Source organism: Camelus bactrianus, chromosome 21 (genome assembly GCF_048773025.1).
Source record: "Camelus bactrianus isolate YW-2024 breed Bactrian camel chromosome 21, ASM4877302v1, whole genome shotgun sequence".
Lineage (NCBI taxonomy): Eukaryota > Metazoa > Chordata > Mammalia > Artiodactyla > Camelidae > Camelus > Camelus bactrianus.
In genome coordinates, this window is record NC_133559.1 from 336303 (window position 1) to 362247 (window position 25945).

The window sequence follows — 25945 nt, forward strand, 5'->3', positions numbered from 1 at the left end:
CTGTAAATTAACGCTTTCAGTACTCTCTAATATTCCCCTGAGGCTCTGATTATGTTAAATATACGTTTACTTAGAGAACTCATGTCTGTCTGAAGGAGGAGCCCTCACACCTCAGATGCGGAGTTCCGGAAGCTACGGTCAGGCCACGCTGCATCCACTCTGCCAGGCAAGGAGCCCAGTGTGAAGCAGTGGACTGCATCTGTCTGTTCCTCCCCTCCTGACTGGTCACCAGATAGCTGACATTATGCACTGCAAACACAGGACAAGCCCAACAGCCTCTGGAGCAGAGTTGACCACGCAGGACATACAGGCCCTCCGCTCACAGAATTTTTCAACGCAGTCACAGTCCTCAGGTGCGCCCATCCGCACGGAAGCAGGTGGCGGTGCTTTAGTCCTCCAGATCCAATGTCGGTCCGACTGTGACCCTTCTGACACATAAGCCCTGGACAGGGCCCAGCAGAGGACGGGCAACCATCAGTTCAGAGGGTCCTTTCAGGCAGGTCCTGCTAGCATTCTGACTGAGTCACGGGCTGGGAGGTGCCCGGCACCCACGAGACCAGTGTCACAAGCCTGGGAGCTGGGGGACCACTCCACGCACACCCATACCAAGCCCAGAAGACCCTCCCACGGGCGAGGACAACCCACACACACAGATGAAACCATCTCTGCACTACGGTCTGTTTACTCCTCACAGGCAGGGAACTCAGTAAATAGATCTCAGGCCCATCCACCACCCCGCCCATGTCCCCAGGCCACAGGCAAGCAGGCCCGCTATCCTGGCCAGGACGGCTCCTCCCCGCGAGGGGGCTGCTGCTGGGGCACCTCCTCGCCCGCGTCCCGCCGCTCCCTCTCGGAGTCGCTCCACCTCAGAGGTGCGATCATCTTCTTGGGCCCGTGGGGCGGCGGGCCGATGAGGGCCTCGATGTCCTCATAGCTGATCACCTCCTTCTCCAGCAGGGCGCTCGCCAGCTGGGAAGAACAGACGGGTGGTGTGAGCAGGACAGGGGCAGAGGAGGGGCCCGCCACCACCCTGGGAAGCACGGAGAGTCGCTCCCCACCCCCACCTTAAAGATAAAGTCCCACCTGCCGGCCTCCTCCATCTTCCCACTCCCCATCCAAATCTGTTTATTTTGGGCAACTTCGATTTCCTCTGCCAGGTGAGCGTCACATGTGGGGGAATGGAGGGCTGCCACGCAGGACTCCTTTCTGGGACTTGGGGGGCAGGACGGTGGCATTGAGGGGTGAGAGCTGGGAGACCTCACAGCTGGGGAGAAGCTGCTCTGTCCCTGTCCCCCCAACACCGGCTTCTCTGACACAGCTGGCCCTGGGACAGCACGGTTTGAACTGCACAGGTCCACTTATGTGCAGATTTTCAACAAACATGGATGGCGGCACCACACAGTCTACAGTTGGTAGGATCCGCAGACAAAGAATCGCCAGCCGACTGTCAGGTTACACACAGGTTTTCAATGGTGAAGGGGTCAGCACCCCACCCTGCACAGTGTTGGAAGGTCAACTCTATGTTGCCAGCCCATGGAACGCTGGACAGTGTGAGCAAACCTCACTCCTGACAGAAGGCAGAACATGCGGCCCACCACACCAGCCCGAGTCCTGCGAGGTGGAGCGCAGGGACCGCACTGGCGATGGGCCTGGGTCACTGCAGGTTCGGGCTCCGCAGGGCCCAGTGGGCCCAACATGCTGCACTGCTCATGGCTCCGGGGGACTGGTGCTGCTGGTGAGGACCCAAACCACCATCCCCACCATCTCACATTAAAGCAACAGCCCACCCACAAAGAGCTGCCCACTCCTGCTGCGTCCACACTAACCTCACCCCCGAGGTCACCTCCTCCAACCCAGCACCCAGCGTTACCGCAACAACATCAAACAGACCCCGCCTGGGGGATGCTCTCCTCACACCAGCCCGCCCCTCAGACGGCCCAGGCTGTTACAACAGGAGGGAGAAGCAGCTGCTGAGAAAGACCTGATGGCCCGCGGGCTCAGCGGAGTACGGGATCCAAGAGCAGAAACGAACAGGAGGTAAGAACCAGGCAATGTGCATGGAGTGTGGACCTGAGCTGTGACATGTCCACACCGGTTCACAGGTTTGTGAAAACTGTCCCATCAATGGAAGATGTTAACAGAGAACTGGGCGTGGGGTGTGAGGGGCTCTGCTATGCCTACAACGTTCCTGAAAACCTAACTGTTCTAAGCTTTACAATTTATTTAAAAAATTCTAGAAGCTTAAGAGTGGAAAAGGATTCAACAAAATTGACCAACCCTTCTACTTGCTGGAGATGGGTGAAGAGTATGGGGGGCTTTACGATGTCCTGCCTGCTCTGAAGGAACTGGCCTGATGTGTTCATCATAAAAAGCCAAAACAAGCGGGAAGGGTGTTGGATTTCCGTTGAGCTGGGTGAAACTCCTGTTGGCTATGCTATTCTACTGTGCTGTGCACATACAAACGCTGCACAGGACAGCCGCCGAGTCGGCAGTGTATTCGGGCGGCACCCTGGCCAGGCCTCGTGGTGGGGCAGGCAGTGCTCGGAGGTCAGAAAGCAGTGGGCCCTCACCGCCTGCAGCTTGTCCAAGTTGTCCAGCAGCACCTTCTCAGTGTGCCTGTAGGCCTCGGCCACCAGCAGTCTTGCCTCCTGCCGATGGAAGGGAACAGGCCTGTGACGCGCCAGTGGCTAACCACCTGCACCGGCCCCACTCTGAAGTCCATGGTGTAATGCAGGCTCAGAACACGGCCTCTCATCCCTTACCCAAGTGTCTCCGGCCCCGACCTCGCCCCGAGAGTGCCCTGTCAAGAGGCCGGCCCAGCAGCCATCACACCCACAGGTGACCCGCCAGCTCCGGGAGCCATGGGCCCAGCACCCACATCATCCACGCCCAAGGCCGCCCCAAGTGCCAGTGCACCAAGCGACCGGAGCTCCCCGAGGGTGCTGACACAGCCTGGTGTGGTCTCCCATGGGCAGCGCAGTGTGGCCTGTGGGCCGAGGGGGTCACTGGCTCTATCATTCAAGGCGTTTTTTTGATAGTCCCCCCAGCAAGGACACCCACAGAGCCGAGACCTGCAGGCAGAGGCCAGGCGCCGGCATGAGACGGCCTCCCAGCCCCACGGCTCAGGCCGCAGACTCACATGGTCCATCATCTGCTGGAGGCCCTGGCTGAAGGGGCGCCGTCCGACACCTGTGAGGCCCTCCTGGGCGTCAGGGAAGGAGACAGGCCCGATGCGGGGCGCCATCCCAAACTGCTTCACCATGGAATAGGCAATGCGGGTGACCTTCCTCAGGTCGTCCTGTGCCCCTGGAGTGGTGGGGAGCGGGGTCAGCAGAGAGGCTTCTGCCCTGGGCACCCCATGGCACGTGCCTGGGCCTGACAGCAGAGGCAGTGGGCCCAGGGGACAACTGTATCCCATCTTTAAAACTTAGAAACAATGCTCTTTTGTTTAAAACCAGCTACAAAGGAAGCACATCTGGGCTCACTGTGCCGGCAGCTACCCAGCACCAGCCCAGGTCTCAGGGCACACTGCCAACAGGGACCCCGCATCTCGGGAACCTTGCCCACTCCTGATGGCTCAAGGAAGGCGCTTGAACTGCATGGAGCCCCAACCAACACTAACCACCCAAGTGCACTCAGTCCACGAGCAGGGAAAAGCTTTTTAACAACTTATTTAAAAAGTCGTGCCTGCTTCCGAATCTCCTTGGACCACAGCTCATCTTTAATAAAACACTTAACGACACTGAAAATTATGTTTGCATCCCACAACAAATCCATCAGGTCCACCCCCCGCCCTGCAGGAGGGGTACCGGATCTAGAGGCCCCCAGGAAACCCGGCTCCCCACCAGAAGTGACTCTGTTGAAGGAGATGGACTCGGAGGCGCGGCCACCCAGGGCCATGCACATCCGCTCAAACAGCTGCTCCTTGGTGAAGAGGTGCTGGTCTCTCGGGAGCATCTGAGCAAAGCCCAGGGCTGCGTTTGTCCTCGGCGCGATGGACACCTACAGGACAGCGGGGGCCCAAGTGAGTGGGCAGGACACAGGCTTCAGCAGTGCCGGTGGGGACAGTGTCAGAACAGTAAAGCGCCTCTGACTGTCCCCAACACCACAGCAGCGGCTAGCGCCCTGACTGCTGGATGTGAGTCCTTTGTGCACGTGACCACCCACCCAAGGGCCCAGAGCACCCCTGCCAGCGGCCCTGGGCAGCTGAGATTCGTGCAGCAGTGCCGTCCTGAGGGCTACAGCAGCAGGGGGACGCTGCGACTCTGAAGGGGAAACGTCGCAATCGGTCCCTGGCAGACTACCGAGCTTGCGGGAGTGGGAGTTCTTGGTGTGACTAGCTCATCTGGTGTTTAGTCAAATGAATTGAAAATTCTGAGAACAGGAAATTGCATATTAGGGTATTTACTTCATCACGGGTTTTTCTACGTTGATTTTCCTGAGATGCTGCATTACAACATTTATCTCAATTACTGGGTTTTTCTGGCAGGTGACGGTGCAGCCCACCTCTGGGGGTGCCTCTTGTGCACAGCGGCTTTGTCATGGCCTCAGACAAGGACAGAAAAGGAACCAGCCTGGTCAGCAGGATGCATCCAAGGAAACCAGACCAACAACCTGCCCTGCGGTAACTCACATCCCCGGAAATGCCAGGAAGGGACACTGAAGCCCCAGAACGTGGCTGCCGCGGCCCACTTCTGGACGTCAGGAAGCCAACCGCAGGGTGGCTCCCCCGGAGAGGTGGGACCAGGCCCCCGTTCCCGCCTGTGGAGGGCAAGGTTACAGTCCTCAAGACAGGGCACCCACACCCCATACATGGAAAGTGTCCTCCATGATCACTCAGGGACCTCCTGGTCACGAGTGCACGTGCCCAGAGAGGTGCCCGTGACGTCACCACCTGACCAGCGTTTTCATCTAGCTTGCAAACGTCTGCAAGAATAGCTTTTAAACTGTGTGCTAACCTCAGTTCCTTCTGAGCTTAGGGATCATGAAAGGAACACGTTTCAGAGGGACAGTAAACCTGGCAATTCTTAACTCCATGACGGATCGCGCAGACGGGAGGGAGACCCCACATCGTCAAGTGGCTTTCCAACGGGCAAACCCACCGGTGAGGCTGAGGCCTCCCCCTTGCACACCCTGCCCTGAGCCTGGACCCTAACAACCACAGGCCCTCCACAGGGAGCTCTGCTCCAGGGCTGGCTGGGCTCCGTGGTCAAGACCCCTGCCCTCCAGTCCCGCCCGGCCACGCCCACCTTCATCACAGCCTCGGTGTGCTCCAGCAGCCAGCCGACCAGAGCATGGCCCGACTCGTGGAATGCGACCACCTTCTGCTCCTCCTTGGAGAGGACCTTGCTCTTCTTGGCTGACCCTGAGAGGACACCCAGGAACGTAAGCTCAGGACACAGACGACCCTGGATCAGCGACCAGCGTCTCCGGACGCTCACCTTCCATGACCCCGCCGCCTGCTGACCCCATCCCATCCCTCACAATTCCTCGGGAAACTCTGGAGGGGCCTGGCTCGTCCCCACTCCTGCAAACGTGGGCGCAACTCGAGTGGCTCCAGTGAGGTCCTTGGTGGGGCTGCGCGGCTGCTGGGCTGGCCCCCCAGACCAAGCAGGGCAGCTGCAGCCTCGACTCTCCAGCCCTTTCACCCCGTTGTAGCTGACCTCTCACCCCAGCCTTTATGTCCCACTGCCCAGTCCACGCCACTGCTGAGGGGTCACCCCTGCCCCAAACTTCCTAGACACCCCAGAGTCTGCACCCAGTGCGACTTCGAGGCTCAGGGCACGTGGGACTCACACTCCCAGGCGCAACCACCACCCCTGGCCGTAAGCTGGCCCGTCCCGAGACGCGCTGGCCACACGATGCACTGCGTCACCCGGAGCCAGTCATGCGGCAACACTCCAGCTCAGGATGGGGAGCACCCATGCTTGAGGCACTGCACACCCCGGGGACCCCGTCCTCACCTCCTGCTCCCACACTCCTGAGGCAGCTCATCCACATCCCCGTAAAATCAACAGCTTGTACAGAACCGAGCGTGCAGTGAGAAGCAGTGCTGTGCCCACGCCAACTCCATCCCTCCCTGAGCGGCAGAGGCCCCTGCCCAGACCTTAACTCAGAACGAGGGCGACGGCCCTGCGGACGCGCCTGTGGGGGGGCCTGCTGCCCTGCAGTTCAGTTTCAGTGACTGGCCTGAACCCTGCTGAGGACAAGAGGCTTGTGTGGGTGGTGCCAAAGGGGCTGTGGAAGCTTCCAGACGCCTCCCCGGCTTCCATCCTGCTCCCTCACATGGACTCCACCTTCAGCAGCCCAGGCCCCCCGCCTACACCCCCTACGCCAGGCCAACCCCACTGATGGGCACGCGCTGCAGGCTGATGACGGCTGAGGGCCGAGGACGTGCACTTGTGAGACCCGTCTATGCACCCACTTGAAGACCATGTCCGCTCTCAACCAGCGGGCAGCAAACTAGGAACAGCTCGGCACACAGAAAAGGCCTGCGGTGAAGGCAGACACACCAACGCAGCCTCTGTCGCAGGTGGTAATGCCAGCATGCGGCATCTAAGCCTGACCCATGCCCTCCGCCCACCGTCTGTCCGGTGCTTCGGGCTGAGCCCGCCGGGCACATACCTACCGGCCACCACGCGCTCCACGGCATAGTCCAGGTTGGACGTGTGCACGGACTGGTGCCCCTCGCGCGCCGCATGCAGCGCAGCCTCGTTACAGATGTTGGCGATGTCAGCGCCTGCCGGTACAGGGGGGTCTCCAGCAGACAAAGGGGGGCAGCTTGGAGGGGCGGGAAGGGCAGGGACAGGGCCACGTAGCACAACCGATCCCCCCCATCCCTGTGATGCCATGTGCTGGACCACTTCCCACACACACTGACAGACAAAAAAGGATCCTTAACAGTCACCAGCTTCTAGTTAAGAACACAAGAAGTCCAGAGGGAAAAGACTATATAATAAAAGGGGTTTTTATTTACGTTACCCCATAAAACAAGAGCCACAAAGAAAAAAATCTCCATTTGTAATAGAAGTGAGACTGTGGGGCGGGGACATGGCCTCACAGAGCAGCGCCCAAGGGAGCAGCGGGGAGACAGGGCAGCATGCGGACAGAGTGCCAGGACCTCAGGGAGGGCTGTCCCTCTGACTCTGCCCCCTCTGCACACAGCCCGCTCCCACCCAGGCAGGGCCAGCCGCAGGCCCTGGAGCAGAGCAAGGGTCCCGGGGGTGACCAGCCCCTACCGCTGAAGCCAGGCGTCAGCTCCGCCAGACGCTGAGAGTAGAAGCTGCTGGCCCGCATCAGCTTCAGGCCCTTCAGGTGCTGCTCAAAGATCTCCCGCCTTTCCTGCAGAGGCAGGACAAAGGACATGGTGCGAGGGCCAGACTGGGGTTGCTGAGCAGGATGGATGAGCCCAGAGGGCAGCCCGGCCATGCCCACCTGCAGAGTGGGGAGGTCGATGAAGACGTGTCGGTCCAGTCGGCCGGGCCTCAGCAGTGCGTTGTCCAAGATGTCAGCGCGGTTGGTGGACGCCAGGACAATGACATGGTCGGTGGTACCCATTCCTGGAGGGAGAGATGGCGGCTGTGAGGCCGGGGTCCCCGACCCGACGGCTTCCCCACAGATGCCCACAGGACACAGGGCAGGAGAGATGGGGCCCTGCAGTCGTTCTGAATGAGGAACTGCTCCACCCAGGCCACCAGCCCAGGGGCAGAGCCACAGGCCAGAACCCAGGTCTGTGCGCCAAGGCTGTCCTCCAGTCCAGATGGCACCTGCAGGAGAGCATGGGGGGCACGAAGGGCACCTCCTCACACTGCGCTGCCCGGGACAACAGAGACCAGGGGGGTACACTGGGGACATTTCCTCTCCAACACTGGGTCTTAGAGCCTGGGTTTTTGGTCCCAGGTTTCTCTCACTAGAACTTAGAAGCAAGTCCAGAGACCATAAAAAATGGCCCAGATCTATGTGTGAACCTGGGCTGGACCCAAATTTGAATAAAGCAACTGCAGAAACACATCCATGAAGCAGCCGAGGAGACCTGAACCTGCATGGACATGAGGTGCTGGCAAGGACACAGATGATGACACTGTTAATTCTCCTAATGCAAAGAGGTGCACCTGGAGCCCTGAAGAGCCAGAACTCTGGGTTTGCCTTAATATAACCCACAGCGGATGGGGAGGAGCACAGAGGGGTGTGGGAGAAAAAACTGGCCGCTACAGACAGGCACTGAGGCTGGGCTGGGACATGGGGCTCACCGCACACTCCCTTCCGCTCTGGTGGCCGTTTGACAAGTTCAGTAACACCAAGTTTAAAAAAGTAAAGACCGTCAGGCTTGGTGTCTCACAGCAGATGGTCCTTCCCTCCACGATCCCAGGACACGGCCAGGGCCCAGCCAAGCCCCCCACCCAGGGAGGGCACCCACCTCACTGAGGGGCCGACACCAAAGCACTGAGAAGCAGCCCCCACCCCCCAGGGAACCACCCCAGAACGTCAAAGAAACGTGTCCTGGAAACAAGGCACCCCGTCCTCGGTCCTGCACTCAGGAGCATGGAGCCAGGACGCCACGGGGAGCCCCATCCCACTCGCGTGTCTCAAGTGGACACTGCAGAAGACCGCTTCCCGCTGCAAAGGTGATGTCTTAAAGTAACCCTGACTTCTGTAGCAGACTCAGACAAGAGTAAGCAGTGCCCCGGCACATGTGAGGCACCAGCCCCGCCTGGCCGTCCGCGCTCGGTTTCAGGGAAAAGTGAAAGTGACGTGGGAAACCAGAGGCTCCTGGAGGGAGGGGCCCCTCGGAGACGGAGGAGCCCCCCAGCTCGTCCAGAACCCTGGCTGGGAAGACCTGCTAGCGCTCGTGCCTCAGGTTCCCGAAATGCCTGCCTGCCAAGGCCAAGACCGTGAGTACAGACCCTGAGACTACGTTAACAGTGAGAAACACTGGACACTAGCAGGGAACACCAGGTGCGGAGGAGAAGCGGCAGCTGGGCCCCGGTGAGCGAGCGTCAGGGGCTCCAGGCCAGCACGGCCCACCAGACCAGACCACCCCCGGGCCGCAACGGCCAGGCCACGGGGTTGCTGCGAAACAGCTGCACAGGGAGCTGCAAAAACGGCACAGGGCAGTCCCCATGGCCCAGGCCACGCGCGTGCCGGACCTGACTCCACGCGCCCAGGCTGCCGGGCACCCCTTTCTCCACACCTGGATCCACCCCTGCCTCGATGAGGAGAGTCCACCAACACAAAGACCTCCTGCCCCCCCCCACCATCCTGACCCTTCGCGACCTCTCGTACCTTCTGCCCCCCCACCATCCTGACCCTTCGCGACCTCTCGTACCTCCTGCCCCCCTGCCACCATCCTGACCCTTCGCGACCTCTCGTACCTCCTGCCCCCCTGCCACCATCCTGACCCTTCGTGACCTCTCGTACCTCCTGCCCCCCTGCCACCATCCTGACCCTTCGCGACCTCTCGTACCTCCTGCCCCCCCGCCATCCTGACCCTTCGCGACCTCTCGTACCTCCTGCCCCCCCGCCATCCTGACCCTTCGCGACCTCTCGTACCTCCTGCCCCCCTGCCACCATCCTGACCCTTCGCGACCTCTCGTACCTCCTGCCCCCCTGCCACCATCCTGACCCTTCGCGACCTCTCGTACCTCCTGCCCCCCCGCCATCCTGACCCTTCGCGACCTCTCGTACCTCCTGCCCCCCTGCCACCATCCTGACCCTTCGCGACCTCTCGTACCTCCTGCCCCCCTGCCACCATCCTGACCCTTCGCGACCTCTCGTACCTCCTGCCCCCCTGCCACCATCCTGACCCTTCGCGACCTCTCGTACCTCCTGCCCCCCCCGCCACCATCCTGACCCTTCGCGACCTCTCGTACCTCCTGCCCCCCCCCACCATCCTGACCCTTCGCGACCTCTCGTACCTCCTGCCCCCCTGCCACCATCCTGACCCTTCGCGACCTCTCGTACCTCCTGCCCCCCCACCATCCTGACCCTTCGCGACCTCTCGTACCTCCTGCCCTCCCACCATCCTGACCCTTCGCGACCTCTCGTACCTCCTGCCCCCCTGCCACCATCCTGACCCTTCGCGACCTCTCGTACCTCCTGCCCCCCCACCATCCTGACCCTTCGCGACCTCTCGTACCTCCTGCCCCCCTGCCACCATCCTGACCCTTCGCGACCTCTCGTACCTCCTGCCCCCCTGCCACCATCCTGACCCTTCGCGACCTCTCGTACCTCCTGCCCCCCTGCCACCATCCTGACTCTTCACGATCTCTTATCTACGCTCCATCTCTAGATTTGGCCACTCTGACAACCTCACAGATGCTGAGTCACTCCTACGTGGACTCCTGAGGATAGCCTGTTTCACTCAGCATAATTCCTCTGAAACCCACCCAAGCGGGTGCCTGTTAGGACAGCCGGCTGCTTCTTCCTGCGGCGGTGTCCCAGGACAACACCCCCCGGAGCTTCACCACCACCCACCCGAAAAGTTTTCAGCTATCACAAACGGAATGTGCAGTGGTGCACACGCGTTTTGGGTGGACATTTCGCCGGGACCAGCACCTAGGAGTGTGACACTGGGTCCATGGGTCAGGGCATGCTCGGTTTGTTCAGAACAGCCAGGCTGTTTTCCTGTTATGTGCCCACCGAGGTGCATCAGGTTTCACTCAGGATCCATTTCTGCAGTTGCTTTATTCAAAGTGGGATCCAGGGTCACACACAGATCTGGGGTCCAATCTCTTCACATCTTCACCACGTTTGGTGTCGCCACTATTTTTGATTCTAGTTAACTTGGCAGGTGTGTGGTCCTATCAGAATCTCAGTAAGAGTTTTTGTTAGACACGGACAAGCTTACCCTAAAATTACATGAAAAGGCAAAAAAGCAGGACAGCACTTTTGGTCAAAAACACAGTGGGAGGAGTTCCTTCACTCTCTTTCAAGACAACACGCAGCCAGGCGACGAGGGTGCAGAGTGAAAAGGACAGGCTGGTGGACAACAGAGCAGAGAGACAGGCCCCAGGCAAGTGCAGGCTCAGTGGAGGGAGGACAGCCCTTCCAACGAGGGCGCAGAGCACCTGCACATCCACAGACAGACTAAGCTGCGACCAACACCTCGCAGACATCAACTTGAAGTGGGTCACAGACTAAAATGGAAAAGGTGGCTGGGGCTTTCTAAGGCCTCTGCACAGAATCAGATCCATCTCGCCCCCAGCTCCTCCACCAGGAAGCGTGGAGAAGAGTCCCCTGCAGGGGCACATGGCCCAAGTCCCCTCCATGCTGATCCCATCAGGTGGCTCAGCTGAATCCAGCGTCCTGCCGTGTGGTCTGGGTCCCTGGCCCCTGCTGACCTGAGAGGCCAGCCACCCCTCCTCCCAGGCTCTCCCACAGCCGGAACGGTGTCTGCATCGTGCAGGCTCCTCAGAGCCGCCCGAAAGCTGCGACACTCAGCTGTGTTGGCACAAAGAGCCATTTGCGGGGCCCTCGCAGGAGCGGCCTCAGTGGCAGCAAACCTGGTGGAAGCTGTTCCTGCCACAGCACAGAGGGGCCCAGTCGGGGAAGACGCCACCTGGTACACGCTTCCTGGTGGGCACAAGTCTGCCCAAAAGGGGGCTGTCTTCACGTGTGAAAAACAGGAGCAGGAAGAGGCGTGCGGCCCCATGGCCCAGGCACTTGGCCACACACACAGCGGGGCCGTGGGGCCTCCGATCACTCACACAAGGTCACAGCCCTGCGGGTGAGGCCGTGCACTCGAACCTCACTTTACACAGCAGAAGACGCCGGCGTGGAGAAGGGGGCCTCTCGCAGCCCAGGAGCCCAGCCGGGGTCACAGCTGGACAGGCGTCTGCAGCACGGCCACGAGGTGGCCGCCCTACCAGGGCCCTGGAAGTCGACGCTCTCCCCTCTGTCCCAGTGTCACGAAGGTCGCCATTCTTTCACAAGGAACCAGAGGCTCCCGCTGCAATGTGGCACTGCTGGGGCTTCCAGAAAGCCAAGGACTCCGGGCGACGACCTTGTGAACTGGAAGACAGGGTGCTGGTCAAAACGCAGGCCTCGCCGTCACAGCCAGGCACTGGGTGGGAGGCGCAGTCGGAGCAGGAGAGGGGCCTGGGAGGGGCTCTCAGAAGCCCCCACATCCAGGGTGAGTCTCAGAATCTGAGTCCCGAGACTCATACAACTACAGACACTGAGTTCCAGGAACTCCCTGCCCAGACCCTGAATTTGTGGCACCGAGTCCCTGAGCAAATTCTGCTGGATGAATGGCCAAGAGCTGGACGTAAGGGTCTCCAGGGGCAGCTCCAGGCGCAAACCATTCTCAGGACGGAGCAAGGCACGTTCCTTGGCTTTGTGAGAAAGCACACTTGATTTTCAACCTGCAGACCTTTCAGACGACACACCTCGTCCACTGCACAGCAGCACAGGAGGGGTCCTGTGGGCCACGTCCCCACGCAGGGACCAGCGTCCACACCGTGCACAGCGAGGGGCACCGAGGCTGCTGCTGCTTCTGCCACACGTGAGGGCACAACCTCACTCCCAGGACGCAGCCTCGGGGGGACATCCTTTCATGGGACTGGCCTGGAAGAAGTGTCACGTCACAAGGACAACGACGCAGAAACAGTCCCAGGCTGGAGGAGATCAGTGAGACAGGATGGTAGCTGATGTGTGAGGCTGGGCTGATCCCCGAAGGCCAGTGTGGATGAGACCAGAACGTGGGTGTCTCCAGGCCCCTTCCGACCCCACGGATGCACCCTCTGTGGTCTGGGGATCAGCCCAGCCTCACAAATAAATGGTTCCCTTAGAACCAAAAATACTTTGAGAAAAAAACTCTCTACCTACAGCATTTAACACAGAAGAACCAGAGTTCTGATTAAAAAGAAGTTAAAAATGGACCCAACACAGCTGGGACTCGGCGCGTTCACAGCGGTGTCACTCACAGTAGCCAGAAGTGTCATCGACGCAGAAACAGATAAACCAACTGTGGTCCCTCCACGCAAGGGGACATTATTCAGTCTTAAAAGGGAAGGGCCTGGAGAACACCAAGGTCGGAGAGACAAGCCTGACACGAGGGACGGCCGGGAGCCGGATGCAGGGAGCCAGGCGGGGCCGGGGCGGCACGCGGGGCCGGGGCGGGACGCGGACAGTTTCTGTTTGGGAAGACGAGACTGGGAGGCAGCTGGTGATGGTGGGCAAGCAACAGTAGGTGTAGTCGTGTGCGTCGTGCCACTGCGCTCTCCGTGGGGGCGACATATGTACGTCTGTCCACCACGAAAGCAGGAGCTACACACGCAGACCCGAGAGTTCCGAACAAAGGTAGCGCCAAAGGGAACAACCCACATTACCTTTTCTGGGTCGTGTCCATTAAAAAGGAAAAGAATTGTGTGGAAGCCAATCCAGGGCTCATGTCCAAGGACAGCAGACGCAGCACTGCCCCCGGTGGCCCCCTGTCCACACATGTCCACTCCACCCTCCGCCCGCTCACTCTTCAGCAGGGCAGGGAGACCCACACAACGGCACCATCACCCAGACTCCCTGGAGCCGAAAAACACCACCGTGACCTGAACTGACACTTCCGTCCCTGGCGTTCTGCACCTCGATTTTGTAAAAGTGAAAGCAGAGTCTCTAGGGGAGACGGCAGCTTCCTAAGCGGCCCGGCTTGCGCCCCGGGGCACCCCCGCTGGAGCCGACACTCACCGTCCATCTCCACCAGCAGCTGGTTGAGCGTCTGCTCCTCCTCCGTGTTGGAGAAGCCGGACGTGGTGCTGGCGCGCTTCTTGCCCACCGCGTCGATCTCATCGACGTACACGATGCAGGGGGCGCGGGCGCGGGCTTCCTTGAAGAGGCTCCGCACGCGGGCTGCGCCCAGGCCTGAGGACACAGATGACCAGGAAGCCAGCGGGTCGCAGACACCAACCTCCTCTCGGGCTGGGACCAGCGCCGCCCAAGGTCTCCACAAGCGTCCTCCCCCGTGAACAGGGCTGCTCCCTCCTGGACCCCCCGCACCATGAGGGGACACCCAGCCCCTCCGTCCACTCCCTACCCTCACGCCTACCTCCGATGACCTCCACGAACTCTGGGCCGGCCATCGCCAGGAAGGGCACCTGGGCCTCAGTGGCCACCGCCTTGGCCAGCAGCGTCTTCCCGCAGCCGGGGGGGCCGAGCAGCAGTGCGCCCTTCGGGACCTTGGCGCCGAGCTGAAGGAAGCGCTCTGGGCTCTGGAAAAGCAGAGGGTGATGGGGCGCTGGCCTAGCATTTCAGAGTCCTCAGGAGATGACTATGGGATCGGACGCCGGCCACACCCATGTGGTCTGGGAAAGCAGGCCAACAGGCGCCCCCACTGTGGTTCCACAGGCCCACTGAGCACATGGCGCGTGGTGGCCCCGAGGCCCCTCGCACCTGCGCCCACGCGCTCACCTTCAGGTAATCCACAAACTCCTTCACCTCCAGCTTGGCTTCGTGCATGCCCGCCACATCTTTGAAGCTGACCCCTTTCCCCATCTTGCCGTCCACAATTGTGAAGCGAGCCATTTTCAGCTGATTCTGGGCAGAAAAACAAATGGTAGTATTATGTGAACACAATGGTAAACAGCCCAAAATACACAAGCATGGTGCAGCTAGCTGAGTACAGAACACCATGCTGTGTTCACAGTGAGGGCGAGTCTCCAGCTGCACATGGAGACACGGCACCCTGCGTCCCCACCGCCCCGGTTTCCAGGAAGGGACAGGAGGCACCCCACGGCCCCGCTCCTGTGGCCCCTCAGCCGATGAGGCTTGTCAGCCAGAGATAGCTTGACACAGGGAAAGTGCACGTTGTAATGAATGCCATGACAGGAGAATATTTTTAAAGCATGTTAAGGTTGTCCTTTTTAAAGACAACCCTGAAATTTTCTCAGCCGATGGGGAAACTCCAGGAAAGTCACATCCAGCTGACATGGAAAACCTTAGAATAAACAGTCTCAAATCCCTTGGCGCAGACACCCCACAAGCAGAGGGGGCCTCAGTCACAGTCAGAGCTGGTGCTGTGCCCCCCACCCTCCGTCAGCTGAGCAGAAGGCAAGATGCAGTGTCAGACAACAGCCCCACTGGCCTCCGTGACGGGTTACCTCTCACTGTGTACCAGCCCTGCACAAGGCAGATGGCCCCAAGAGCACTTACGAAAGCACTGAAGCCGCCTTCCCTTCCAGTCATCCCAGCCAGACGGAAAATGTACCACAGGATGGCCAGACCCACGGCCGTCATCCCCAGCGCGTAGAGGGCGCTGGCGGGAGAGAGAGGCAGGTGTGGGCTCAGGGTGCCACAGGGCAGCCAACACTCTCACTGCACCACGTTACAGCCCACAGATGCTTCAAAGATGAGAGGAGACTCCATTCTGAGACAAATGTGTAGAAGCCGCGGCTGAAGATGGTCTTCCTTGTCCAATTCCCACCCGCCCCTGCCTTCACACAGTGTCCCCATAGGTAGGCCAGGAGCGCAGCAACACAGGACATGCAGCATCTGCCTTGCGTGAAACCAGAGCCGAGACGGTCTGGCCCACCCGAAGCAGGTGCCCGTGTCCCACGCACTCTGGTGTCAAAAGGAGGCTACCGGTTTGGGTTAGCAGAGCAAAGTACACCAGAGCAGCAAACAGAGCAGACCCTAGGGAGCCCTGCCACGTGGAAAGGAACCAGCTGTGCCCCACCATGCCCCACAGCAGCCAGGGCAGCAGCCTCGGGGCCTGCGCCTTCAGGACCGAGACCCGTCACTTCTCAGAAGCTGCTGGTCACTGTGCTCTCAACCGCGAGCAGACACAGACCTCTGCATGAGGTCTCAGGGCCGCGGTCCCAGCGTCCACTCACACACCCCGTGCCCTGCGCATCTGTCTGTCCCCCTGAGGCCCTGCACGGGTCTCTATGTCTTTCTGCAATGTGGGACCAAGAGCGTCTGCGGGGCACCCTACTTCTCCCTTCCCTGCTCCCTCTTCCTGTCTGTGGAAACAGCAAACCCACAATGTGCTGCATTAAGAACAGACAACTGTTGTGCAGACAACTGAGGAAGCGACGGGAATTGCGAAGGCCCGAGGAGCTCCAGGTCCCCGTGCCACCTCCCCAAAGGGCTGGGGCTCGCTGCGGGCAGGGCCGGTCTGAGATTTCTGTCTGTGTTTTTTTTCTCACGCTACAAAGTCAGTTTAGTTCAGGACCCCATAGAAATGACTGACATACTTTCCAAAGAATCCTGTGCGCTTATAGGACACCGGGATCCTGTCCCTGCCTTCAATGTTCAGCTCGTCCTCAGCTGCTCGCAGCTTCTCTTCAAATTTGTCGATATTCGCCACCTGCATGCGGTACATCAAGGCCAGCCGCTGGGGACAGAGAGCAGAGGGATTATGAGGGTGATGACAGGACAGACTGGCGGCCCACGCGACAGAGCGGAGCCTCAGCTGTGCTGTGCAGACAACCTCAGGGTTTCACCTGCCATCGGAAACCACCTCCATGTCTAGAAAGCTTCAGTTTTCTCAAACACAATTACAACCAAGTTGTCACTGATACAACAGTGCACACAAACGAAGGGTGGCACGTGCATCGTAAACTCGGCACCTGCCTCGCATTCGGTCAGAGTCAAGGAGCCTGCGGTGCTGGACCTGGGACCACAGTCAACCTGCCGAAGTCTGCTGCTCACGCGTCAGGTGAACCTGACATCCCACCAAGCAGGTGTCCACTCCCAGGACAGAGGACGGGCTCAGGCGGAAGGCGCAGGCGGCGTTCCTGGAGCGCTGGTGAGAAGGTCTGACTGCCCACGGGCCCTATGTCATCTTTCTAACAGCCCAGTCCCGAGCCAGCCCGACTTTAACTGTTCCAAGCTCTCTCTATATGTATTTCTACTGAAGTACAGTCAGTTACTACGTGTCAACTTACGACTGAAGCCTGGGCTTCTCTGTACAGGAGAGTGCGCTCGCTCGGGGGGGAGCAGAGCATAAAGGCCGGTGGTCCCCCACCACAGAGAGGGGGCCCAGTTTTACCCAGCCTGGTTTTCCCATTATGCAAACTTCTAACAAAAAGTGGGGAAGAGGCTAAAGAAACGTGACAGTTAAATATAACTCATGATCCCTAACTGGACCCTGGATTAAGAGCACTAACAAGAAAGGCCCCTAAGGCAGGAGAGAGGCCCCCGGGAAGCAGAGGCAGGAGCGTCCTTCTTGGCCTGACGCTGGCCGGTGCTCGGGGGAACGGGTGTCAGAGATGGGCAGGGACGCCAGGCGAGGGGCTCGTTCTCACACGCTGTCGCAGGGGCACCTCTCCCCTCCGTAGGGCCCGGCCCCACCTCACACGACATCTGCAGCCTCTCCTCCGCTCCCCTCTCCTCCTGCTCCTCCCGAGGGCTGACTGGCCTGAGTCCGGTCTCAGCCACTGCGGGTTAACCTGCCCGGCCCCATTACCTGACTGACCCGCACCAGCCCAGACACCCCGGGTGCCCTCAGCCCCCACCCCAGGGCCGCCTCTCCCCGCCTCCCAAGCCTCCCAGACCCCCCTTCACCACAACCCGCACGCCCGACTCACAGGCCGCCCGAACACCACGGCCCCAGGGTGCAGGTACACCTCCACCACGTCGCTCTCGGGCACCACCTGCACCCGCTGCACCTCGCCCTTGGCCAGCATCTCGTGCACAAAGTCGTTCCAGGAGATGTTGCCGCCGCTGGAGCCGAGGGCGTTGAGCAGGCTCATGACGACGGCGATGACGAACAGGGTGCGCAGCCGCTCACGGTACATCTGGTCCTCGCGCTCCCGGCGCCGCCGCTCCTCTGGAGGCAGGACAGCGCGAGGGCGTCAGGCCGGGCCTGGCCCCACCCTGCACCCGCCTAGTAAGACCCTGCATTCTGGCCAGCTTTTCAACAAGGTGACGAATCACGAGCCACTTGAGGTCACCACCGTCCCCCTGAGGGAGGACACTGAGGCCTCACTGGCTGAGATAACACAAAATAGCTTTTAAATCAAAACCTCCTGGACCAGCCTGGTGCAGGTGGCTGCTGGCGCTGATGGCGCAGGGCCCACGGGCCGGGCGCACACACACAAGTTACTGATGACAGTCACCCCCCCCGCCTGCCCTCCCCCACCTACAAGTGACGTCGAGTGAGTCCACCAGCACTCGGCACAGACGTGGGAAGTGGCGCGCGGAGGAGTCTGCAGGCCCGTTCTTGACCAGAACCGTCAGGTAAGCCCCCGTCACACCCTTCAGGTACCAACGCTAACTGAGGAGCTCAGGGGTCACTGACCCCAGGCCCAGAGCACAGATGGGCAGCAGGCCCACCGGGGGCCAGGCCTGGGCTTCCTGCACCCACAGAGCGCGGGCTGGAGCCGCGTTGCACAGACACGGCACTGTTGGCCCAGGACTTCACAAGGTCTCACCAGCCCACAGTCCCAGAAGCCTGCTACCCAGGCCCTGCGCCCACTGGCACCTTGTCCAGATAGCAGGAGGCCCTAGACCATGGGGGTCCTGTGTGCAGTGCAGGCCCCACCTTCCCAACACCCCACGTCGGCTTTACAGACCTGCACTAACCGCCTTCACCAGGCCTGCTCAGCACAGACCTAGCTCACAGCCACAGCTTCCTCCCCACTCCGCACCACACACCAGCAGAGCCGGCGTGGTTGCCTCTCCAAGGACAGAGTGCAGTGCGACTCGGCCCACTGCGCTCTGCACAGCCTGCCAGTGCGGTCCCCACGGTCCTGTGAGTGTGTTGTATGTGCACCGTCCCCTGCGTTCCCCTTTGCCTCTCAGACTGGCCCGCGTGACTTCTTGCCTGGTTGATACTACAGACACATGTTTTGCTGGGCATGGTGTCCTCGGTAAAATTTTAGAGGTAGACTTACTTCAGGAAACTAAATATTTCCCACACGCTTGGCCGAGATGCTTTCAGGAAGCACCTCCTGGTCTGCTCCCCTCTCCAACAGTCCGGCTGGAGGAACTCAAGAGCACTTCCAATCCAGCTTAAAAACACTGGGTGCGGGCATAGCTCAGGGGGCAGAGCCCATGCTTAGCATGCAAGAGGTGCTGGGTTCAATCCCCAGTCCCTCCGCTGCAATTAAATAAATAAACCTACCTACCACCTCCCAAAACTCCCACAAAATGAAGCCTGAGAAGGCTACCCCAGCAACTGCTTCGAACACATGAAGGTGCATTGCAGACACTGTCCCAGCTCATGATAGGTGACCGTGCAGCTGACATTTCAAACTCACTTCCCCAGAAGGCCACTGAAGAAGGTGAGCACTTCCCGTGTGTTCTCATGTGAGCGGCTGAGCACTTATTTAGAAGCCGTCTCTGAGACACTTAGCTTTCAGCCTGCTTTCCTCATGAACCACTGGTGAGCCATCGAGGCTGGCAGCTGCACTTTCCGACAGCTACTCTGGGCCATCCTGGGTGAGGCTCACTGAGTAACAGGGTCCCTTCCAGAAGCCCCCGTGGTCACACCTATACAACGGCGGTGACTGCTCTGATGCCCCGAGAGAGCACACTGAAACCTTAACACAGTTTCAGTTTTCCAATAAACCCTCCTCCAGCTTCTGAGTCAAAACCGCCGAGCCCCCTGCCCAGGCACTGAGGAGCCTGACAGAGCCCCCCAGGACGGCAAGAGGTCCGTCCCAGCCCTGGACACTCAGTCACACACGGGAACTGACAGCTTCAGATGTGTGCACAGCATGGTGGGCATTGGGGTGAGAGCCAGGTTCAGAATGACCTGGAAACCCAGGGCTCCGAAGTACCAGGAACTGGCCCCTGTTCTCGGGCGGAGCAAACCAGGAGGTGCTTCTCGAAAGCATCTCGGCTGAGCGCATGGGAAACATTTAGTTTCCTGAAGTAAGTCTACCTCTGAAATTTTACCCTGAGGACACCATGCCCGGCAAAACACGTGTCTGTAGTATCAACCAGGTAAGAAGTCACGCGGGCCAGTCTGAGAGGCAAAGGGGAACGCAGGGGAAGGTGCACATACAACACACTCACAGGCTTGGCTAAATAAACATAGGATTTCCGGGGTGTAACAGGTGAACAAAACCTGACTCTGAGAGTAAACAAAAAGCAGCATTTAAACATTTTAGACATCAGGGACATTTCCTCCACCTGGAAGCCCCTCTTCCTCCCACCTCGCTGTCCTGAGGTACCCAGGAAATGCTGCTGCCCTCTAAGCCACTGGACTGTCCATCCACCGGACCCCCCAACCCATGAGACCGCTGGGAAATCCCACCACCAGAACTGCTGGGCCGGGACCGTCAGCACCGCAGGGCTCCTGAGTCAGCAACGCAAGCCCAGAACCACGCGGCCGACGCTGCTGCGTCTCTGGGGTAGCAGCGACCTCACTGACCCCACGGGAGCCGCTGGGATGAGAGCCCGTCTGGACACAGGGGCCAAACTCCTGCCGATGGGACCACGAGCTGACCCTGGCTAGTGGCCCAGGAGTCACCCTGAGGACGGAGAGCACACCCCTTGCAGCAGCCATGGTCAAAGTCAAACAGTGACATGCGTAAGAATGCAACGGAAGCTCTGAAACCGGCTTGGACAGCGAGGACTCAGATTCAGGAGCCTTCTAAAGAGGAGCTGAGGCCTGTGGGGCTCTTGGTGACACTGGAGGAGGGGCTGCAGCTCCCCCCGCACCATGTGAAGGACAAGGAGGGCGATGCCAAGCCTGAAACCAGAAATGCCTAAATTTAAACCCAAACAGCAGCACAAGTCCCTTCTGGGAGCAAAACCTGTCCCCACTGAGCTTTAAAACGGAAAGTTGCAGCTCATCTCAAGGCAAGGCAAAGGGGCCACCAGGGCAGCACATGCCATAGGAACACATAACCTTCCTGCACCAGGGGCTGCACCCCACAACCTGGGGCTCTGGGTGCCCCACCCCCTGAAGAGTCCCTGGACCGCATCTGGGGAAAGTCTTCCCGTGTCCCACCAACCTGGTCAGGAGCTTGCCCTGGGGGGCAGTGGCACCTGGGGACAGGAGTGGTTGGGGGCAGTCCCTCCAGCAAGGCTGCCCTCCGACCTCAAGCCCCTGGGGCTCACCTCTGGGTGAAGAGCAGGCGCCCAAGTTCCCCACCCACAGGTAACCCAAGGAGAGCACACACTTGCTACAGCGCTGGGCGTGCTCCAAGCATCCATTAGGGTTGGCGGTTTCCCTGTGTATCACCTCCAAGCAGCCGACTTTCATCCCAGAGGTCAATTCAAAGTCACCTTTTTCTTTCCCCACCTTCATACATGCTGAGTCCTAATTCCAGAGTGAAGGTGAGACTTCAGGGATCTCCTTCCTCAAGGGCAGGCTGGCACTGCCCTCTCCATGGGGCTGTTCTTCAGGCCCAGAGGCAGGGGCGACACTGACCAGGGGTGCCGAGGAGGGCAGGGTCCAGCCAAGGGGTCCCAGAGCCTTCCTCCCCACCCCAGATTCCGGGTTCAGAGTCACCTTTTCCGAGCAGAGGACAGAAACTCCACCTGCCTTCGGACTCTCTGAACAGGTGCTGGTGAAGGCATCTCTGAAAGGACCGGCAGGGAGCACCCAGCAACTGCATTGGAGACTGGGGGCAAGTGTGCTCAGGGTGGCCTTCAGGGTGGGTCTCCCAGTCCTCACACTCGAGCACCCACGTGCAGACACCCCAGGCGGCATCAGGGGAGAACGGGAGACAGATCTACCTTCCTCGTCTTCAGGGCTCCTCCCCTTGGGTTTCTCGTTGTTCTTCATCTTCCGCCTCCTCCTCGAGACATTAAAGTAGAATGTGCCTCCTACAGGGAAGAGGGAAAGCGCTCAACAGTCAAGACCTGTAACTGCAGGGAAACACTTAGGAGAAAAGTATCTTCTCAAATAGCCAAACTCAGACAGAAACCATCTGAAGTCTACGTGCGCAAGATTAAGAACTACTTCGATTTACAAAGTTGAATCTCTTTGTAATTGAAATTAGCCGATGTGAAGAAATAAAATCTAGGAAAGTAAATTTGAGAAAGTGTCATAAGTTTCTTGGAGAACAAGCCTCTCAACACACAGTCACTTTAAATGGATTTACACAAACAACACAAGGGCTCCGGCACAGGTGGCAGCGACCAGGCTGCCACCTTCACCAGGACAAGCTCACGTCACACTCCTCACACAGAAGGCTCTGTCCTGTCCGAGCTCTGAACAGACCAGTGCTTAAAATGGGGTGTGGGGGAGTCGCTCACAACGTGAGCTGCCCCTTTGTTCACAGACATTAACAGAAGCACAAGTCAAACTGCCTCTGTGTCCACCCGGCACAGGGCTGTCTGGGTGCACCGGGTGCATGTGGGCTCGCGCGACCACAAGTGGGCGCCAGGCTGCTGAGTGTACCTGGAAGAGTCTACTTTTTCCCTGTTCTGGCTGGATAAAGAAGGGAGTAAAAGTACAGATGTCAACCCTCAAGGCCCTTTGACCAAAGGAGAGAGAGACAGCAGGACCTCACAGTGTCTCATCAAACAGGGCAACTGCAGGGGAGAAGCACCTTACTTGCAGGCTGTGTTTAGTTACCTCTGGGACACAGAACACAAACAGCCAGAGAGAGGACATGGAAACCTATTCAAGCAGCCCAATTATGGCCAGAATTAAAAAAATAAAAAGACAACTCAAAAAAGCAAAAAGCAAAAAGCAAAACTGGCCTGTTCAGACCTGAGACAAATCTCCTTTCCATAAACTCCACTTCACAGCGCGTGGGGGCTCACACTGAGCAGCAGCTAGAGGTCCTCTTCCGGAATTAGTTTTCCTGACAATGTCAAACAAGCAACGTGACCTGAATGTATCCACAAATGTCTTTCAACAGACAGATACACACCTAAAAGTCTCCAGAGTCTGACTGGATTCTGGATGAGATGCTGTTTCACCAACAACCTGCTGATCCCTTCAAAGGTGGGGGTTAGCAGTTGCAACTGGAAGCTCTGAGGAAAAAAAGAATGATATGGAGCTCAGCCACTCCAACACCACAGCACACGCAGGCAACACAGCTTAATTCCCCACTGCACCATCATCTTAAAAGCACAAATATTTATCTACATGTAACATTAATACTGCCCTGAACTATGAAGTGATCGTCTGAGCATTATTTCAAAGTTTTAACATAACATCAAAAGAAAAAAGGTAACATCAAAAAGTCAAAAGGAAGCCAGCAAGTCAAAGAAACGCTGAACGAGAGGTGTGGAACCCTGGCTGCCATTCTGTGCCTCAAGGCTCACAACCCTTCTGCAGGACATGAGGAGCCAGGGCGGCAGTGACTGCCCAGACCCCTTGCTCCGAGGTCTCCAGGCAACGACTCCTCCTACAACGTTTCCAGGGACTGTACCAGTACCCACTGGAAAGTGTTTTATGTTAAGGTCAACAGTCCAGCTGAATTTTTTCTGTCTCTGAGTTGGCAATTCCTTCATTTGTTTTATTTATTTATTTTTTTCCCCTTAGTTCATCCCTGGTCTGCAGCTATTATGGAGGAAAGTAATCCCCTGCTAAGCGCTCTCTGGTAAGGAGCACATTACATGTAAGTTCCTGTTAGCAACAAGGCGAGAATTCCTCGTCCAGACAATTACTGTCCCACTTAGTTAACACACTATTCTTGGCTCAGTGATGACCAGAAGGCACATAAAGGAGGGCCACAGAGTGGACCGCGTGATAAACGGGTAACGGCAGGGTGCTGGACATAGAGAAAAAAGTCATTCTTCAAAGTCAGGCCCAAACACTGTCCGAACCTCATTACTTCGCTTTATTAGTGCTACAGTCACTGGTGAGATAATATGCTTAGAGCCCACAGGTACGAGGGAACTGCCTGTTTCAGCCCTATTTCCATAGAATAAGCACAGACTCAGACTAAGACAATAAATTATAATTTTCCTTCTCCGCCCGCCCCGCCCCGGGATGCGGGCCGGGGCCGCCTCTCGGACGCCGGGGCCGGCCGGGCGGGAGGGCACCCTCGTAGCACCATCCCGAACGCTGCCGCCGAAGGGCCTCACGTTACCTGCAGGACTCGGCCTCCAGGCCCGACGAGACCTACATGAGGCCTGGGGACGACGAACGGCCATCTCCTCCCAGCCCCGGCGGAGCAGCCTGGGCTCCAGACCGAGCAGACGCTGGAGCAGGGGCCCCGCAGCCGCCCGGGCACCGACCCCGGCCCCGGCCCCGGCCCGGGGCGGAGAGCGCGCAGCAGCAGCCACGCGGCCGCCATGTTGACCCGGAAGCGGCGCCTGCGCGGTCGGGGCCGCCTTGGGGCGCCTGCGCGGTGCGGCGTAGGGGCCTCGGCCCCGCGCCCGGGTCCCGGGGGTGCGCTGCCGGCTGGCTTATTGCACCCAGGTGGGCCTCTCTAGCGGTTTGAGGTGCCACCCGGTGCGGAGCGCCGCGAGTTAACATGCAGCCTGGCGGGCCCGGGAGGGAGGACCTCGGGACCCTGCTCCGGGCCGCCGCTGCCCGGAGGACTTGGCGCAGGGGGTCCGGGGACTGCGGAGGCGAGGAGGGAGGCCCTGGGGCGCGGAGCGTGCGCAGACGGCGGGGCGCGACCGCGGCCCTGACCCGGAATCCTACCTGGACCCGGAACCGGACCCTGACCCCGACTCAAGGACCCGTACTCCTGTTCTCCGACCTCGGACTCGGACCCTGACCCTGGCCCCGTCTTGGCTCGAGGAGGGTGCTGCCAACGGGCAGGCTCCTCCTGGCTGGCCTCGGGCCGCAGCGTCCGCCCGGGTGGTGCCTGGAGAGTCCTGTGCTCGGAGAGGATGAGGAGGGACTCAGGGTCAGAACGAGAGCGTCGGGAGGAGGGTCTGAGCGCCCCCTCGCAGGCGGCTGGCGTTTTCTGTCCTCAGATGCTTCACTCTGGAGAGCCAACCGTCTCCTGGACTGTTGTTTTCTTCTGGAGACAGGCAGACTCACTCTGGAAGTGCGCAGCCCTGGTGACCACGGTCAAGGCCCAGGAGGCCTCGTCCACTGGCTGTCCCTGGGTGAAGGGGAGAGTCTGTTGTTTTATTCCTGGGCCCAGGCCGTCCCCCGACTCTGTCCCAGCCCACCTGGGGTCTGGTACTTGAATGCTTAGGTCTCAGGCTGCTAATTGTCTCACAGAAGTAGGGTTATGGTGACAAGTTTTTTCCTGTGCTTTTATGCCTTCCCCAAACTCCTAAAGAGGAATCATTAAACAGTAACCAGCCTGAGTGCTGCCTAGTGCCTGGCTCTGTACCCTAGACACTCTTGGAATCTTCACAAGTCTGCAAAGTAAATGCTTTTGCATCTATTTTATGGATAAGGAAGCAGACTGGGAACAGCTTGATCTCACAGCCCCAAGATCACAGCTAAAAAGTGACGGCACAGTTTCAGAACTGGCCTGACTGACTTTGGGGCCTGTGTTCTCCAGGTGATGGCCTTGTATGTTATAGGAGGCACATGTATGATGGATAAATCACACGTCCTTCCCGTCACTCCTGAAGCTAGAAAGGTTTGGGGACTGTTTTTTAAGTGGTGTCCTGATTATTATTCCTCAACCCCAGCCACCAGGTTCTCATGTGCAGTTGGTTGTGGAGGGGCCCGCCCTGACCGGCACGGTGGGGCTGCCTGCCTTTCTCACGCTCTGTCCACAGTCCATCCTCCCCAGTCTCCTCCTTCACTGTTTTTCCCCCTGGTTAAACTGTCCCACCCACATTCCGCCTTCCGCTGTTCCCAGACCAGTCCCGTGACCATGACCAGGCTTCCGAGAGTGGTTTCTCGCACCCTTGCACCCGATCAAAGCTGGTGCAATGCCGACCTGACAGGAAGTGACCGAGCCCCACCCCCACCCCTGCCCCTTCATCACCCTGCCAGCAGGCTTTGTGACTCAGCCTCTCACAAGTTTGAATGTGTTTGGGAAGAGGGTAAGATCTATCCTGTTAACACAGTTTGAAATAGAAGTGTTATTGGCGATTGCCCTGGAAGCAGTGCAGGGTGGCGGCGGGGCAGGCTCTGGAGGAAGAACGCAGCCTCCAGTCCTTCTGAGTCTCTGACCTTGGG

The 25945-nt window shown here is 59.1% G+C and overlaps 1 protein-coding gene across 6 annotated transcripts; it reads right to left on the reverse strand.

Annotated features, from left to right (window-relative positions):
* Positions 1-664: 664 nt before the first annotated feature.
* On the reverse strand, positions 665-24992 carry SPG7 (SPG7 matrix AAA peptidase subunit, paraplegin). 6 transcript variants are annotated; one of them, XM_045506690.2, is made up of 17 exons: positions 23937-24179; positions 22770-22872; positions 21625-21714; positions 17520-17761; positions 16185-16324; positions 15142-15244; positions 14401-14526; positions 14039-14201; positions 13681-13854; positions 7435-7559; positions 7239-7341; positions 6629-6757; positions 5250-5365; positions 3846-4002; positions 3140-3306; positions 2571-2648; positions 665-969 (listed from the first exon to the last, which is right to left on the reverse strand). In XM_045506690.2, the coding sequence occupies exons 1-17, from the start codon at positions 24141-24143 to the stop codon at positions 772-774; spliced, it is 2421 nt and encodes an 806-aa protein (XP_045362646.2). In that variant the 5' UTR covers positions 24144-24179; the 3' UTR covers positions 665-771. The 6 variants fall into 6 exon arrangements, 2 of the variants coding, with proteins under 2 accessions (XP_045362646.2, XP_010968290.2); XM_010969988.3 differs by having other exon boundaries at positions 6629-6739; positions 23937-24177; XR_012501228.1 differs by lacking the exons at positions 665-969; positions 2571-2648 and having other exon boundaries at positions 3167-3306; positions 6625-6757; positions 23937-24184.
* Between the last annotated feature and the right edge of the window lie 953 nt (positions 24993-25945).